A 19,627-nucleotide genomic window follows, 5' to 3' on the forward strand; every position below is an offset into this window, starting at 1 on the left:
TTTTGTACCTATACTAAACAGTGAGGTGTCTTGTGCGATCAACCTATATATTAATTTACATAATAGGTGAATTGATGAAAAGTTATCCATTTCAGTATGGTAACTTTAGTATTAAGTATAAAATAACAGTTACAAGAACCGTTGGAGTGACACTGTTGGAACTGTTAGAATTGATGACACATGTCCTGATCCATGCAAAGACCCAGCAAAGCTGCCAAAGAACCCTTCCAAGTAAGTCTATGAATATTTATTAACCTCCAGGATACCTCATATCCCCAACACCCATTAATATTTAGTGATCCCAGGACCAGTGTTATATAACTCCATTCATGTTGTGCCATTCCCACGGAGCCTTCATTCAAACCACTGTCATCTTCGTTGTTCCAAGATGACCGTTGCTGGAAATCTCATCCTTTACATTTCTTGGGACCTGCATGTCAAATGACGCATGTGCCTTGTTAGGACCTTGAGCAGGGGTTTACAGAATTGTGCCAGCCAATAAAAGTTGACAAAGTAAAGACCTTATTAAATAAGTGAAGGAACATTTTAGGGTCAGGAACATAAACGTATTCCTGATCATAAAGTGCTAAAACCACTATTTAGGTGGCTTGCCCCCCTTTAAATGTAATAAAACTCACCTTCTTTCCAGCACCACACTGGAAAAGCATTTGATTTGCTAAGATCATCAAGGAGGCAGGGCGGGACCAAGACCAAGGCAGGGCGGGACAGCACTGCCCCAGGAAGGACCTGTAGTGGCCGTCTAAGGAGTGGCCATTGAAGGTGTCCCTAGGCTGTAATGTAAACACTGCCTTTTCTCTGAAAAGACAGTGTTTACATTAAAATGCCTGCAGGGACTGACTATACTCACCAGAACAACTACATTAAGCTGTAGTTGTTCTGGTGACTATAGTGTCCCTTTAAACATGTGTGTGTTTTGATAATCATGAATTTGTTATGTGTGAGAGGTTGGACCCAGACAATGTCTTGAACCAGCCCTGAGTTCAACTAAAACTAAATCGCAAAATTCTGTTTTCAGTTCACTACAATTTTCTGTTTAGCGTGTAAACACTTAAGACCTTATTTGCTTAGACGATTGCAGATAAGGTGAGCATTAGCTGAGCAAATGTTTTATTGTCTTCTGGTGGATTTGCTATGGCTATTAATAGAAATACACATTTTTGTCTAATTTGCAAAATGACAAGCGCTATATCGATTTCAGCAGTAAAGGCAAATGTAAGGAGGATACAAATATTCAATTCTGGGATAGACCACAAAACGTTAGCTGTTGGCACAAACAATGCTTAATTGAGGCTTTCTGTCAAAGATATAAAACTACAGAAGCATGGCAACCGAGCAACCCTATTTGAGTCTTACAATTATGGGGACGAATATTGGATTATGACCTACATTTACTATATTCAGTAATATAGGAAACATAAATATTGACCAGATTGACCAGATATTGACCAGAGGACTGCATATTTCAGGTCATAATACATGAGAATGAAATGAAGTTGAGCTGCAGTTTTTACCAGTTTTTTTTTGTTCACTATTCCTATAATATCTGATAATAAATATCTCTCTTCCTTGTCACTTTTTTTTTTTATTATTTTCCCCTCACCCTTTTGTCCCCTTAAAGGACAACTTTCATCAAATTTCACTTTTAATTTTCTAAAAGTTCATTACATTTAATGAAAGGTAATTATATTTTTTTAATGATGTGTACTGCTTTTTTTTTTTTTTAGAAAAAAATCCCTTTTTATCTGGCTGATTGCTGTGATTGCTCTATGTGAAACTTCAGTAGCAGGCACGTTAGGTTGAGATAAAAAGATTAAAAAGATTAATTAAAGGGATACTTTAGTGCTAGGAATAGTTCAATTATTGTTGTACTCAGATCTCTTTGCACTACAAAAATGTTTTGCTTTTCACATACGCAACAGCCTTTTTAATAGCTTTACCAAGTGTTAAAACAAAAACAAAACATCAATCAAATTTTTATATTTATTGATTATATGTCATGTACTGCATTTTGTATTGCGACTTATTCCTTAAACCATCAATGAAAATTCAATTTATATAAAAAAAAAATACAAAAATAAAAATAACTAAAAATGTTATATACCGTAGTTATTTTGTTAAACTAGCCCAGTAAGTATATTCTGGTTAAATCCCAAATGTAATGACTAGGTAGGGAAATGGGTAAAATGTAGCCTTTACCATTGAGTAAATGGTTTGGTTCTGTGGGAAACCTAAATCTAATTACAATTATAAACCACTTGGACAATAAGCACATTGGATACTTATAAATACATATTAATAGCTTGCACAGGCCAACCAAAGCATATTACTCAGAACATCAAAACGGCAAGACTCCATATGGTGCTTCCAACAGGATTTACTGTACTGTATACTTAGTTACAAGAGCTCAGGGAGCTAAGAACACCAAGGGAGCTCTGCTTCTTAACAGTCAGTAACATACTTTACAGACTAATCAAGTGACATTTAAACTGAACAAGCCCAGTGTTTCAGCATTTAGGAGGTTATTCTTCGATGTCATACTCCAAAAAAAGCTATAACTCTACGTCCAAGCCATTCAACTTTAAAGGGGAACTGTCATTTATCTGATCGTTAGTGACTATCACATAAATGACAGACAAATAACCAATATGTCTACATCTCACATAATCAAAAACGTGAATACATTGATAGTTTTTTATTTTTTTATTTTACTGGCTTTCCCTCAGCCAGTAAACAATATTGAAGAGTTCACTTGACTGAGGTAGAAGGATGTAAGAGTAAAGCAATTGTTTACATTATGTCTTATGTGAGCATGTATCCTAATGGTGCCTGCATGCACAGCAACATGGGAGTCAAGGTAATTTCCATTGTATGTCAGTCATGTGCCTTAACGTTTTGGTTTTATGCTTCCTAAAATTTCAATGACAAAAAGTCATACATTTAATTTAGTGCAGGGGTGCTTAACTTTTTTTCCCCTTCAATTTGACAATTTGTATGTATTGCGTTTTGAGTACAGAAAAAAAAGGAAGGAAGGTTATGGGGGAAAGGTTGCATATGCATACGTCTGGTTTACATTTTATTACATACACTTTTTTACTACATTCACTTATATGATACGTTTTGTGTCCCACCACACGTTCTCGTGTCGTTATATTAACCATGGCCTGCTGCCTGACAGCCTATGTTGCCGTTTGGCCCTGGCTTCTGTCAGCCTTTGTTCAAGCCTCTCATTGGCCCTCTGTACCTTGAGTTATGCGGTAACATTTTTGATAAGTAGGGAGCACTGTTGCGGTGGTGTACTTTGCATGTGTACCATATTTCAACCAATGTACTTGAACTTGTGTTGGAAAATGGAGAGTTGAGGGGTTTATCCACATGGGTATCTCTTTTCTCTCTCCCTCAATGTGCGCTCTTATCTGATTGCTAGATCAGTGGTTGGTGCCTAAGTTGCTCATGGCAATGAGACTGTATAGCCAGTTCCCACGTTTGTACTATGGGTATGTTTGTGTGCTGCCACCCCTCATGGGACATCAGCATAAGTATGTGTTCTTTTGCGAATACCTCACATCTTGCTTTCCCTTCCAGGGTACAGGGTACTACAGCTATATGTTTATGTGCCATGGACTCATATTCCCAGTTCATTATGATTCGTTGCGACAGGGCCTGTTTCGTTGGGGCCTGTGGTTTTTTTCCACGCCCTCGCAATGAGTGTGACTGCTGCAATGAACAATTTTCCTTCTATTTTTGAGCGATGTGTGGTGTGCATAAATAGTAAGCATTGCTCAGGGGTCAATCTGCATTTCTTGATTCACTATCTTTTCCACCATCACCCAGAATTGTCTGATACTAGGACACGTCCACCAGATATGGTGCATAGTCCCCACTCCCACATTGCATCTCCAACATATGTTGGATGTCCCTGGGAACACCAGGGACCATGTACCATCTATACTGTTTTGTGGATAATTTCTAAGTGAGATGCACATGAGGTTTTACCCCTATGGATTGAGAATGCTTTTGCCCATGACCGTTCATCCAACTCCCTTCCCAACTCCCTCGGCATTGCCTCCTTAAAGTCCCCCCCATGTCCATGGTGTGTGTCACCAGAAAAGTATACAATTGGGATAGAAGTTTCCTCAGGTTTTTTTAGGATAAGCATATCTTTTCTAGGGTCTCTATCGCCGCAGTGGGCTTCGTGCTCACTTTGACTTTATATAAGAGGGACTTTAGTTGGAGATAGGAAAACAGCGTCCGGCTGGGTAGTTGGAACTTGGTTTAGATATCAGGAAATGGCAAGATTTTATTGTTGTCCCATAGTTGGTGTAGCAATGTGCATCCTCCCTTCACCCATGGGGTATTGTCAAAGGTCGGTATCCCCACACTTTTAATGAAGTGTATGTCATAGTAGGCTCGGTCATTCCAATGGAGCCCCGCAGTGCGTCCCATGTTTTGAACATTAGTGCTGTTGTTGGCAGTATAGCGGAGCATTGGGGGAGTTTGTCTCTGGGTATCTTATACAGCGATGCCAATCCTTGTGTACCTGCCCAGTAAGATTCGATGTGTATCCACTGGGGGGGGTACTGATTCAGTATTAGTAACCGCTATGGCAGACAATAGTGATGCTTTATAATAAAGGTTCACATTCGGTAATCCCAGTCCCCCTTCTCTAATTGTCCCTTGCAGTACTTCGGTCGCTACACGCACTTTTTTGTTGGCCCATTTAAAGCGAACAAATAGTTGTTGGACCGCCGTTAGATACGATTTAGGCAAAAAGATCGTCAGGGTACGCAACAAATACTGTAGTTTTGGAAGTACAGACATCTTTACCGTGGCTAATCTCCCCAGGCATGATAAAAAATTTCCATCCCAGCCCCGTATCGTATTCGTTAAGTCTTGGAGTAATTTGGAGTAGTTGAGCTTAAATAGGTGGGGCAGGTGATTTGGTATTTTAATGCCTAAAATAGTGATTAAATCCGATCTCCAATCAAATCGAAACGCGATGCGCAATCTGTCTAATGCCTATGCCCACGGCCTGGGTCTTTGTCACATTCAGTTTATAAAAGGAGTTATCACTGTATTCGCGAATTGTTGTGAGTAGATTTGGTAGGGATATCTGTGGTTGGGTTATCGTCAACAGAATATCGTCTGTGAACAAGTTCACCTTATATTCTCTATCCCCTATTAGCACTCCATGTATGGAACTATGGCCCCTTATTTTCTCCGCCAACGGCTCCAGTGCCAAGACATACAGTAGGGGCGATAGCGGGCATCCCTGGTGGGTGCCATTGGTGATGAGAAATGGTTTGGATGCGAAGTCTGCATTTAGGACCTGAGCCGAGGGTACAAGGCCCTGACCGCCGAGATGAAGCCCCCAGGTAACCCAAACTTGTGTAATACTGCTTCCAAGAACCTCCATCCCAGACGGTCAAAGGCCTTCTCCGCGTCCAAAGACACACTAATACATCCCTCCCTCTGTCTCTGGACTATGTGTAGTAGTTGTCACCCCCCTGCCTAATCAAAGTGCATACATTTTGGCAAAGAGTTTAGGTCTGTGTTTAGGACTGAGATGGGGCGAAAATTGGCTGGGAGTGTGATAATATGTTGGTTTTGTGTAGTGGGGACATACAATGCTGCTTGGTACTTCAGCAATTGAGCTTGGGATCTTTTTTAAATAAAGGATGCTCTACAAATCAGTAGGCCTCGAATGACCGCCTTATGAGCCTGCCAGATTGTGTTGTGTTGGAGTTGTGGGGTAACATTTTCTTTAAAATAAGTATGAAATGTGTGGTCTAATTCTTAAATAAAGTGCGTATCCTTAAGGAGGGTAATCTCACTGGGTCCCACTCCTCTCACTCACAGGTGTTGCTTTAATCCCCATAAACAATCCAGGTAGGTGTCTGGGTAGATGGGTATGTGCCTGTGTTGAGTGGGGCAGTAGGTGGCATGTGTGCACTTGCAACTTGTGTATGTGGGCTCTGTGGTGCATTGAATCTAACTCATGTGGTCAGGGGTATCTTAAGCAGGCACACCTTCCTTCAGCTGTTACTGTCATCTCCCCCATCCCACCTTGTTCCAGTGCCCACCCGTTCTGAAGCAACTTGAAAGCAACCCCTTAGTATGCCTGTGTTCTATCAAAATTCCCTACCTGTGAAAATCCCCTACCCTCGTCACTTCCGGTGAGGGGAATCAGCTGGATCCTGTGCTGCACATGCGTGCTAGCACTCCTGCTACTCCTCCACAGTAAGGTCCTGGAAGGTAAGTAAAACTAGTTTTACACTTTCATTATAGTTAGTGCATTCACTAAGCTTAGGACATGGGACATTTAGGGTTAATGTTAGGGTTCAAATTAGGGACTTGTTCACATTTAGTGATATTTCACAATAGGGAATTATCACTAAATAGTGATTTCTCACACTCTATTTTAACCCTTACTCCAAGGGTTAGGGTAAGAATAGAGAGTGAGAGAGGTTAGAAGCACTTACCTAAACCTAATTTGAACCCTCACTTAACCCTAAATGTCCCGTGTGCCTAAGCTTAGTGAATGCACTAACTATAATGAAAGTGTAAAACTAGTTTTACTTACCTTCCAGGACCTTACTGTGGAGGAGTAGCAGGAGTGCTAGCACGCATGTGCAGCACAGGATCCAGCTGATTCCCCTCACCGAAAGTGACGAGGGTAGGGGATTTTCACGAGGTAGGGGAATTTTATAGAACACCTGCTCCATCCCTGATGTGGGTATGCTATCACTGAGGTCTGAGTTTGTTTCCTAGCCTCACTATCTCGCACTTACCAGAGCACTGAACTCACTTGTAACAATAAACCTGTCTAGTATGCCTCTTGCTTAACAGTAGTAACCACCTATTAATAACATTTATAATCAATTAATGCTAACTCTCGCTACTCGGTCATATACACTTATGAAGATAATATGCCCGTAAAGGCGAGCATGGCTACTTGCAGCTAAACAGTCTATGACTCCGGTAATCCAGACACCTGCCGTCCTCTATCACCCCTCAGGCTTTGGCTTTTCTCCATGATGGCGAGACTCGGCGGGACTCAGGGTGAGGCTCAATCCCCCAAGCTGTCGAGGATCTTTACGCCGTCTTCACGGGGTATCCCCACCGGTATGGCAGACGGTGACGGTGTAGTTGCTCGCGGACTGTGGAGAAGGCCCTGCGCCTCTTCAGTATAAATATAGAGATGTCTGCAAATACCTGAATTTCTTTGTACATGAGGGGCAATGAAGCAGTATTCCTGCTGGCCTTTAGAGACGCTTCTTTTATATGGTAGTAGTGTAAATGTACCAAGACATCTCTGGGAACAAAAATAAATAAAAATGAGACAGCGCTAGGTAACTAAAAAGCAGCAACCTATTAAAAGGGGATCCCTCAAACCCTTTAGAGCTAGATAAGTAAAAAATAATAAAAAGGCTGCGCTTACGATAAAAGCAGACACAGTGTAAAGTCCAAAGGGAGGAAAAAGTCCAACTGGTGTGTCCTTACAGGAGGTCTTTGCTGGTGGTGTCCTCTACCAATGTAGTAGTTCCTCTCATATGAAAGACAAAAGGGAAGAGATGGACAACCAATAGTGTAGTTTGCACAATACTGATGTGGATAGAAATAATAATAATAGTTGAGAACTCACATTTACCAGAGCTACTGTCCTAGCTCTGGAATAAAGCGCATACAGCGGTATAATCCCCGCTTATGGGATTTAAATGGGTTCCTCTCTGTGTTCTTGGTGTCCAATTCTCAAAAAGATAAAAAGAAACATCCGATAGTGCTCACTGTTTGGCAAAGTGAATAAAATAATAAAAGGGTATACTCACAAACCAAGAGCAGACCGACTGCTCTGTGTAGACAGCTTTGGTGGATTGATCCCCACCTAGGATTTCTTTAAAATGCAGGAAACTTCCAGGGTTTTTATCAAGGTGTAATAAAACCAATAAAGATTAAAAAGCCAGGGTAAAATAATTAAGTTTCTATAAAAAAGATATTTTGGCACAAACAAATGTCCAAAAAATACTTTAATATATTATAAAAACACAAATATAAATATCCATAACGCGTTTCGTCAGAGACTTTTTCAAATGGTTAATCTGACGAAACGCGTTATGGATATTTATATTTGTGTTTTTATAATATATTAAAGTATTTTTTGGACATTTGTTTGTGCCAAAATATCTTTTTTATAGAAACTTAATTATTTTACCCTGGCTTTTTAATCTTTATTGGTTTTATTACACCTTGATAAAAACCCTGGAAGTTTCCTGCATTTTAAAGAAATCCTAGGTGGGGATCAATCCACCAAAGCTGTCTACACAGAGCAGTCGGTCTGCTCTTGGTTTGTGAGTATACCCTTTTATTATTTTATTCACTTTGCCAAACAGTGAGCACTATCGGATGTTTCTTTTTATCTTTTTGAGAATTGGACACCAAGAACACAGAGAGGAACCCATTTAAATCCCATAAGCGGGGATTATACCGCTGTATGCGCTTTATTCCAGAGCTAGGACAGTAGCTCTGGTAAATGTGAGTTCTCAACTATTATTATTATTTCTATCCACATCAGTATTGTGCAAACTACACTATTGGTTGTCCATCTCTTCCCTTTTGTCTTTCATATGAGAGGAACTACTACATTGGTAGAGGACACCACCAGCAAAGACCTCCTGTAAGGACACACCAGTTGGACTTTTTCCTCCCTTTGGACTTTACACTGTGTCTGCTTTTATCGTAAGCGCAGCCTTTTTATTATTTTTTACATCTCTGGGAACGTCTGGCGTTAAAAATTTTGGTTTATGTACTCTGTGTAGCCTGTCTAGTAGCATCATGTCTTGGGGTATTTCTGGCACTAGTGATTTGAGTAGTGCACTTACGTATGCGTGAATATCTCCCTGTCCTACCCCTTCGGCTATACCTCGGATCCTGAGGTTGTTCCGCCGCTCCTGTCCTCCATGTCAGCCATTTAGTTAATTTCCAAACTAAATCCAGTTCCTGATTCCAAGTCATAGACGTGTCCAGTCGTCAGGCAGTATTTGTAGTTTTGTTACAGTTCCCCATCTTTGTGACAAATCCAATTCCAGTTTCTCCCATGCCTAATTTCTTGCTAAGTCTTTCAGTTGTAATCTAATAGTGATGAACACCAGAAATGGTCATTGTCAAAATACACTGTCACAACTTGGAAATAAAAAAAATGTATTTGTATGTCACACCCAGTTGGATTTTTTTCCAGTTTATTATATTCGGTGTAGATATTGTAGTTGGAATTGGAGATTTTGTTCCATACGGCTATTATGGTTTAAAGGGACACTATAGTCACCTGAACAACTTTAGCTTAATGAAGCAGTTTTGGTGTATAGAACATGCCCCTGCAGCCTCACTGCTCAATCCTCTGCCATTTAGGAGTTAAATCCCTCTGTTTATGAACCCTAGTCACACCTCCCTGCATGTGACTTGCACAGCCTTCCATAAACACTTCCTGTAAAGAGAGCCCTATTTAGGCTTTCTTTATTGCAAGTTATGTTTAATTAAGATTTTCGTATCGCCTGCTATGTTAATAGCTTGCTAGACCCTGCAAGAGCCTCCTGTATGTGATTAAAGTTCAATTTAGAGATTGAGATACAATTATTTAAGGTAAATTACATCTGTTTGAAAGTGATGGTTTTTTTTTCATGCAGGCTCTGTCAATCATAGCCAGGGGAGGTGTGGCTAGGGCTGCATAAACAGAAACAAAGTGATTTAACTCCTAAATGACAGTGAATTGAGCAGTGAAATTGCAGGGGAATGATCTATACACTAAAACTGCTTTATTTAGCTAAAGTAATTTAGGTGACTATAGTGTTACTTTAATAGTAACTGCACCTTATAGTCGTATAGCAAGGTATTTGGAAAAAAAAAAGTCGGGATTACAATAGAATATAATTCCTTACAAACTATAGTTATAATTAGCCGTCTCATCCATTGTAATCCTGCAGACTTCATCATCTGCTACCAGCATCTGTTGACAGATCTCATACCGTGCATATCAGCCAGCTGGCAATAGTCTAGAGCTTGCTACCCACAATAGCAACAATGGCACTCTTATGTCTCCACACTTCCAAAAGATTGTCTCATAGGATATACATGCGCCGATGCTGCCAGGACAGTCTGGCCGACACAGTGCAGTCAACATATAAATCTGTACTGCCTGCTGAACAGCACTCTCTGTCAGTCATAATGGGGTGCATTTATTAACGATGAAATGTGATGCAGTGACTAGCAAATTCCAAAATATAAGCCAAACGACCTGTTGGAAAACGCCTGAATATTTTTAAATTCCTACATTTTCCAGCTTGTTGTTTAAACTTATGGGTTGTTTTAAAAGTACATATTGCTTACTAAAAAGATAGAGTAATTTCACATAATTCCATAATATTAGAGCTATAAACACACAGAAAATGAAGCTTTATGAAATACCACATGGATGGCCAAATTAGAATTGTTAGGAAACTATAACTCCCATGATCCTTTTCCAGCTAAAATTATTTTTTCACTAAAATGGAAACCGTGGATTATTGATCAGGGAATTTCCATTTCAGCTAGATACTTTTAAAGATAGAAATTTTAAAATGACAAAGAGGGACGCTTTAATTTTCGAAGTGTGGCCAGGGCTGGAGTTGTTCTAATAAATTTTATGCAACTTACTAAAAAAAAATGATGCAACTAAAATGTAATTGAGAACAAGAGCAATATATCTTATTTACACACAGTGATTTCAAAACACGTATATTGAGGTTTATTGCTGAGCTCTGTTATACACTCAGACCAACCAGCAATATGAAGCTCTTAGAAAAGATGAACATTAGGATAGAAATGAGGGACAGAGGGATTTGGGCCAGAAACAGGTACTGTCCCTACTAAATAGGTATACTTGAGATCTATCTTGACGTAAAAATTGCAATTCCCTTCTCAATTTTAGTTTTGTGAATAACCCTGAATGAGCATCTGGCAGAGATTTACAGAGGTGTGGGCTTAATAACAGCTGTTAGCCCACATTTAGCTAATTCTGCAATTGAACCTCTGAGTGGCCACTGAACAATTTGAGCAAATGCTGCCTGCAGCATATATGCCTAATAGAATGTACATTATTCATCTTCATAGCACATGCATGCCACATCATTTCTGACATGAGCACTCATACCACATATTAATTCCTCCTCCAGTCTAAGGCTGGGAGCTAATCCTTTTCGATTCCACTAAGTCATAGTTGCGTGGCCTGCAAAATGTTTGGCTACTGGTAATAGATTTTTATGGTCCCTAAGTGGAATCGTGGGAGGATCGTCTCACAAACACAAACACAAGCAATGGAATTCACAGAATAGAAACTAAATCATGTAATACCTATATTTATGGATTTTGTCTCTTAATAAATTCAAGCAAGTTGTTATTAGGTTAAACCTGCATCATAGGTTATACCTTGTATATACCTTGTGTTTTTTGTAACAGCGTGTGCATGTGATGATTCTATTGGGGTATCCAGCCATATAAAATTTAATGTATAAATGTATATATGTAATAGTGTGTATATGTATAACAGTGTGAGTATTTCTGTGAGAATGTATAACAGTGTGAGTGCATGTGTATCTGTGAGAATGTATAACAGTGTGAGTGCGTGTGTGTCTGTGAGAATGTATAACAGTGTGAGTGTGCGTCTGTAAAAATGTATAACAGTGTGAGTGTGTTTGTGTCTGTGAGAATGTATAAGAGTGCTAGCGCATGTGTCTGTGAGAATGTATAACAGTGTGAGTGAGTGTGTGTCTGTGAGAATGTATAACAGTGTGAGAGAGTGTGTGTCTGTGAGAATGTATAACAGTGTGAGTGCGTGTGTGTCTGTGAGAATGTATAACAGTGTGAGTGTGCGTCTGTAAAAATGTATAACAGTGTGAGTGTGTTTGTGTCTGTGAGAATGTATAAGAGTGCTAGCGCATGTGTCTGTGAGAATGTATAACAGTGTGAGTGAGTGTGTGTCTGTGAGAATGTATAACAGTGTGAGAGAGTGTGTGTCTGTGAGAATGTATAACAGTGTGAGAGAGTGTGTGTCTGTGAGAATGTATAACAGTGTGAGAGAGTGTGTGTCTGTGAGAATGTATAAGTTTGTGTGTATCTGTGAGTGTTTCAGTGTGTATATGTGTAAGAGTGTGTGCATATGTGTAAAAGGGTGTGTATCTCTGAGAATGTGTAACACTTCGTGTGTATCTGAGTGTATGAGTTTGTATATGTGTAACTGTGTGTATGGTTTGATGTGCAGCTTTGGGCAGTTCATTTAAAATTAGTAGTTTTTATTGGTGGTAGAGGGGCGGTTAACTTCCAGTAGTGTACAGGCAATAGATTGACACAGAGTGCATGATTTTTATGTGATTAGATATAATGAAAGCAAAGTGATACCCTTACAAAAAACAAAATGAAAACCATATACGAGCAAATTGAAGCCTCACAAACTCCAGTTAATGAAAGGTCTGCTTCGGGAAGTTTATTATAGCTATATATTTAATCTCACAGCATAAAATAACGTTTAATGGCTGCTCAAACTGAAGGCTTGCCAGGCATTAAATAAAGGAATGGATCATGTCAGACAGTTAATCCTTGCTGACAGGCAGATATAAAAGGGTCGTCTGACGTACTTATTAACCTGTCACTTGCCGAATAAGGCAAAATGTGCTATACAAAAAAACTACATAGCTAAAATCTGGGGTATCAAATTTATAAATCTCGTCTTTTCAGTCAATAAGAGAAGTGAGTATGTAACTTCCAAAAGGCAATGTTGGTTCTCTGCAATAATAATCCAATAAAGTGTATGTAATGTCTTGCACTTCAAGAAGAGTTCTTAATATTTAGGATAATGGTGAATGTGTTTTTTTTTTTTTTTTTTAAGTATAGCGTTGCTATAATCACATTTGCACATCACTGGGGGACCGAATAAACTGCTGCTGTCAGAGCCAACAGTTAAATGTCAACTATCACCTTTCTGGTCACAAGGCCTTCAGAGTGAACAAGAAAAAAAGCACAGAACTTTTATATTACAAGACAGATTGTCATGGCACTCGGCCACACTCACTTAGCGGGTTGTCACACAGATCTCCACTGTGTTCCTTATAGAATGTTCAGAAATGTAGGATGCCTGGTTCGATGGCTCACAAATTATGTTCAGATAGGTCAGTAATTTTGCATGCCTCACAATCCACCTCACCCAGGTTGTGATTTTTTACATATCTGTGGTTTTTTAGTTGTGCTAACATGAAGTCATATGAGATTTATGGCCATAATGCTGTATCGGAATTGTGCTGAAAATAGCTGTCAGTATCAGAGTCATTATCTACTAATACGTAGAGCACAGGTTAAATGGCTAGTAAAGTCCGAGTGTGCTTTCTAGAAACTGTGGACAGATCCCTTAAGCAGCTGATCTCCGAGTTATGTTCCGCTGGTGTTTTTAACAGATAAACTAGATGCTTTCCAGACTTTTACTTTTTCATTATCTTCATAAATACGGCTGGTAGACTGTCGTAGAAAACGACAAGGAAACAGTCAACAAAATTCCAAGGGTTGCAATAGATCGGGAATAGTTGACATTGAGAATTGTGCGCTAGATCATTTGCATGTTAGATTATTTAAATCTTTGGCTTGATGTGTTAGATTAATCTTAGTCCATATGTTCATAAAGACAAATCTTATTTTTTTTTAATGAGATTTACGCATAGCACAAACATCCCAATTGTCACTATTTAGGAGGGACAGTCCATATTTTGGGCCCAAACCCCTCTATCCCTCTTCTGTGTCCTAATGTCCATCTTTTTTAGGAGCTCCATATTGTTGATCTATCTGAATGTACAACAGAGCTTAACAGTGTTTAGAAATCAGTCTGTATAAATAAGATGGCTTGTTCTTGTTCTAAATTCTCTGTCAGATAATGTTATGGGAGAACAAGAGATGGTAGATCCCCCTGTCCCCCCGTGATAATTTATAGTCCGTTAGTTAAAGTGTTTTTACCAAATATTGGGCGTAAATTGGAGTTTTGCTTATATACTGTATAAATATTTGGCCACTCTGGGGTTAAGTTTCTAAATCATAACTTGGGGGTTATGGTAATTTACAGATTCTATCTCACACCTATGCAAGTAAAAGGCCAAAGTTTTCAACCAGTAAGTAGAGTTGGGTTCACTTTGTATAATTCATGTCAATGAAATGAAATCATATTTTTCATCTTAATGCAACTCACACAGATCTCATATCACTGTAGCACATATGTTGCTTCAAAATAATAAAAATAAATTAAACCTAGACAAGAAGAAGGGTACCAGAGGTAAAATAGAGCATGGATAGATTTGAGGCAATTCTACAATGTATGACATTGATAGCAGGATCAAATTTGTTACAGCTATTAAGACTGCGTGGGTTAGTGTTCATGAAGGACACTTTTTTGTTTGAGAATTTGTGTACCCTAGACAAAGAACTTGCTTAAATAGAGAATTAAAAATCTCTTGCATGTCTAATTAATTTAAAAATCTTCAATATTTTTCTATAAAAAAGACAAGCACAAAAAATAAAAAAACTCATATCTGGTATGCAAAAACAAAAGAATATTTCAGTGCCACACTGGTACTTAGAATACTATTTACAAGTTTATAACTTACACGTCACGTATGCTTTTTTCAGAAAGGGGGAATCAGATTTTCTTAACGTAAAAGATGCCTCTCCAGATTTTTGTTTTTTCATTTAAAGTTTCCTACACTGATGTTTATAGTAAATAATAACCATCACTGTTTGATTGCACAGACCTCTAGAGCAGAGGCTCTTAATCTTTGGGTTGGGACCATATATTGGAACTCCATGCTATTTTAGTAGGTCCAGAAGTTGAAGCAGACACAGCAATCATACTGATAGTGTCCTAGGTAAGTATCCATAATAAAGTGATTACTGCATTCCCCAATGCAACTGAGACCCTTCTGACACAATAATTTGTTTGATGGAAGTGTTTCGCAGAATGGTTATTTATTACTTGATATTTGAATAATGGGTCACTGAGATAATTTTTACACTGAAGAAAGAGTCATCTATTCAACAGAATGTTGGATCCCAGTACAAAAAGTTTAAGAGCCGATAATAGTTGGGTTTGGCACTGATTCTTTTTAGAATAACTTTGTAAGTTCTGACCCTGGCCCTAATATATCTAATATTTGAATGCTTTCTCGTGTCACATGTATGCGATCATATTGGCGTATATATATAAGGGCGAGTCAAATTGAAGAGTCCAATAAATCAGAACAAATGTTTTGTAAAATAGCAAATACAATTATTTTCACTAATTACACCTTTGTGCATATGCCCCCAAAAAGCTTAGACAAATTCCTCAAGTGCATGCCATTATCATAAATTGATTTCCAAAAGTAATACAAATTGTAAAGCCTTAACATAACTTTACTAATGATGTTTTATATAAATTTATTGTATACACTTTGATAATATCAGACCACAACGAGGCGCTCATTTGTATAGCTTGATTATCAGTATAACATAAACCATTCCCCTGCTACAGCTCAATTTAGACCCCAATGACTGTCGTAGCTTGGTGCTGACTCTGACCTTTCTTTGCTGTTTTTCCCAGGCTGGATCCAAGAGCATGTCCCGGTCCCAATCATCTTCCTGGTTCATATACTCTTGTTCTTCTTCATACGTATAGTTGTACATGTTGTTGGTCACTACTTGGGTCATAGTACAGAATGCAGCTGATGATTTGAACTTGGACTTCGCTACAGGACTTTTTGTGTTGAATGTGTTTCCGGCAGTAGGTAAGGAGGATAAAACCGAGATGCTGCAGAAGGTGGAAAAGATAGATGACCTTTTCTAACCTTCACACTCTCTCCTGGACACCCGTTGTGCCTGTTCCCCAGTGCAGCTTCCTTTCTGCTATGCAGCTGTCTATTATGCCCAGATCTCACGTGACAGGCCCTCTTAATGCCAGATATGAAAACACTCCTACTGAAGGCTATTTTTGAACCTACATTTATCACTCGAATATCTGAAAACAATAAGCTGCTCGTACAATGGAATGAGCACAAAATCATGATAATCACTCTCTGAGTTTGTCAAGTGCATAATTAGAACCCTTTCTCTGCGATAGTGACCTGGCAATGTTGGATCAGTTTTCTCACGAAATACCAGCAGTTAAGCTGTGTCCACAGAATACGAGCTGTAGCTCATATGGGTTAGATTCACTAAGCAGTGAAAAATCAAAGAGTAAGCTTTTTCCATGGAATATGAATTGAAGATTATGTGGGTGAGCAGTGGTGAAACATTGGACAGTGAAAATTACTATTACTCTAATGAGACTATTTGCCTGCTGTTTCAAAAACAGTAAGGACCAAACTTCTGGAATAAAAGGGAATCCTGACATGTCACACATGTCATGTGTGCTTAAGGGGTTAAAACAAGGCATGGGTATGGGGAAAGACTGCCTCACCAAAGAGGTTTATTTGTCTCTTTTAGTGTAGACCTGCAAATTTCTTTCAAGCATGAAGCAAGATATTTATGTAAATTGTGGTGAGGAAAAGAGAATCATAAGATTCATGCAAATTCTTTAAGAATGTAGTATGGCCTGCTGTTTTAAACAAAGCAGTTGATTTAAAGTATTTAATGCCCATACCTGAAAACACTCCGGGCTTGACACAGACGCCTGCACTGACATTTGATATTTATTTTATTTTTTTATTGAGTGGAATTGGCACAGTACAGACAAAACATCAAACAGGTGGTAACTATGTCATCACTTTTTGTAAAAGTTATCAGTGCAGATTGGAAGCTGGTTTGAGCAGGGTCCTCATCAACCTGTTGTTCCCATAACATTTTGTAATTTCAATTATGTAATCTCATTTATTGTTAAAAGGTTCTCTTTATAATATAAATGTAATATTGTAACCCCAACAGCTCTTATGCCCCGCGATTGCGCTCTGCAACCTTGTCCTTTGGACTCCCACAGTGGTCTAACTCAGCAACACACACAGAAACACTCTTCACCAATATCTGTACTGCCTCTAATATCTCCAATGTTCAATTTGCTCTATTTGACCATCATCTGCTGACCACCCTCATACCACCCTCGGTACATCTATCTATCAATTCTCCACCAACCTTCAAACTCTCCTTTTACCCATCTCAAACCTCACGTACCCCAGCTCTGCAACCTGCCTCTAAAAAACTCTACCCTATCTTCTGAACTAGACATCATGACACCTCCTATATTTAAACATTAAAAGCGACCCTGGTTACAACCGTAGCACACTAAGCTGACAGATACCTCCAAAAGAGCTCCTGAACTGCTGAACGCTACTGGAGAAAGTCTCATTCTGCATCTCACTTCTTTCATTATAAATTTCTGCTATGCTCATACAGTTTGGCTCTTTCCTCCCCCAAATGAAAGCTACTTCAATATCATCATAACGACGCTCTCCCAAGAACTAAAAAGCCTCTTTCACACAATTAACTCTCTACTTCGCCCTGTCCCTATCAATGTTCTTCTTCTTACTAACTTGACAGCTACAAACTTTACAACTCACTTTTCACCGGTCTGTCTCCCTCCAAATCAATGGCATTACCATTAGCTCTCCTTTGCAGGCTCGCTGCCTAGGTGTTCTCTTTTACTCCAACCTCTCCTTCACACCTCATGTCCAGTCACTCACCAAGTCCTGCCACTGCCATCTCAAAAACATAGCTCACATATGCCCCATCTAATGCCGGATGTAGCTAAAGTGCTGGTCCATGCTGCTATCACTTCTCTACTTGACTACTGCAATCCGCTTCTTGGTGGTCTTACATGTTCCTAGCCTGCCCCGTTACATTCTGTAATGAATGCAGTTGCGAGGGTCATGTTCCTGTCCTCTCACACCTTCCCACTCTGTAAGTTTCTTCAAAAGGCCATTAAAACTTACTTCTTTATGAAAGCATATTATTTAAACTGTTAATAGCTTTCCCTTCCCGTATCTTGGTAACCTACCCTGCTTCCTCCTCTGCAACCTTGTCATCCAAAAAATTAACCCTTCATTGTAAACTATTCTAGTAGCCTTTTTCACTTACATGAAATACATCCTACCCTTACCTCTTGTGTCAATTTATTCCCCTTCCTCTAGAATGTAAGTTTGTTTGAGCAGAGCCCTCAACACCCTCTATTCCTATGCGCCCTTGTCTTATTGCAAATACTTGTCTGTTAGTTCACCTATTGTACAGCACTGCAGAATTTGTTGGCACTTTATACATAACAACATTAAATAATAATAATATGGCTTTTAAAAGTAGATAAAACAGAGAGAGTGCTGATGGGTTGCTAAGAAAGTAAAAAGAAAATCTAACAAATAATGGTAGGCATAACCAATGGGTGAAGACATCTGGGCAGTTATAACCACTACTACAAAGCTGAGTCAGCCAATGCCCAGCCAATTCAGTAGGGACTGTATCCCACAATGTGAGGAGGCAGCGAGATTGTAGTCACATAGCGTTGCAGAGCATGACGTGAGGGCAGAAAGGCTTGTTCTGGGCTCCACATCCTGCAAGTCACTCACCCTCCAGCCGTCCGCGGTCCCCTTCCTGCCATGTGTTCGGCGGGCGGCATCCTCCCAGCCACGGATGCTGCGCGCGTCTTCCTCCAAGTCCCCCAGCGGCAGCATGCATGACGCTGCACGCTGGGAGACCGCCCAATTTGTTACACGCCGGGGTCAGTCACCTGACCCGGTGTTAAAGGCACAGTGCCTCAATCACAGTGGGAGATTTAGATATCTCCCACGTGTGATTGTTAATTCTGATTGGAAATTATCCAATCAGAGTTAACCTTCTGGTTTAAATACTTACCTTTCCTGTTCCTCCCTGCCCTGTTGTGGTCTATGCTTTATGTATTGATTCTGAACGTGTGCTTTCTGGTTACATACTCTCTGGCTTGTTATACTGACTTTGTGACTTTCTCCTACCCTTTGACCTCGGCTTGTTTCTCGTTATTCTGTTTTCTGGTTCCCCTTACTCGGCTTGTCTCCTGACTATTCTGTGTGTGCTTAGCCCGGCCACTCTAAGGTCCGGTACTGCACACTTTCTGTGTTTGTGTCTGAGTGTGTGTTAGCGTGTTGGGTTCCCCGAATCGTGACATTACAACAGGGCCATAATGGAACCTGCTGACATACCACAGCTCCTAGTTAATCAGGAGGCTAGAATGGATGGCTTGGACCACCGTATGGATCAGTTTGCTCAAGCCTTGCAAACCATTCTGGCTCGTACTGCACACTTGCAACCTGCCGTTCAGGAGGCTGCTGCTGCTGTGCCCGAGCCCATTCCCACTCCGGTACCCGTTACTGCTCATGTAGTGCATATGACGCCGCCACAGCGCTACAGCGGTGACCCAGCCTTGTGTCGTGGTTTCCTCAACCAAATCGACATCCATTTGGTGATGAATCCACGTTCCTATCCCACTGACAGATCTAAAATAGCCTTTTTGATAAACCACTTGTCAGGGAGAGCTTTAGCATGGGCTAATCCCATGTGGGAGAATGCTTCCCCAATGTCCTTTGCAGACTTTTTGACCGCTTTCAAACGCACA

At 39.8% G+C, this 19,627-nt stretch overlaps 1 protein-coding gene across 1 annotated transcript in view; it reads right to left on the reverse strand.

The window, feature by feature from the left end:
• Positions 1-15,985, reverse strand: part of ACTN2 (actinin alpha 2) — a 72,448-nt gene extending 56,463 nt beyond the window's left edge. Inside the window, exon 1 of the mRNA XM_063443647.1 lies at positions 15,637-15,985. Coding sequence (XP_063299717.1) covers positions 15,637-15,765 — 129 coding nt within the window. The 5' untranslated portion in view covers positions 15,766-15,985. The remainder of the gene's footprint in view (positions 1-15,636) is intronic.
• Between the last annotated feature and the right edge of the window lie 3,642 nt (positions 15,986-19,627).

The sequence above is a fragment of the Pelobates fuscus genome, chromosome 2, assembly GCF_036172605.1.
Source record: "Pelobates fuscus isolate aPelFus1 chromosome 2, aPelFus1.pri, whole genome shotgun sequence".
Taxonomy (NCBI): domain Eukaryota; kingdom Metazoa; phylum Chordata; class Amphibia; order Anura; family Pelobatidae; genus Pelobates; species Pelobates fuscus.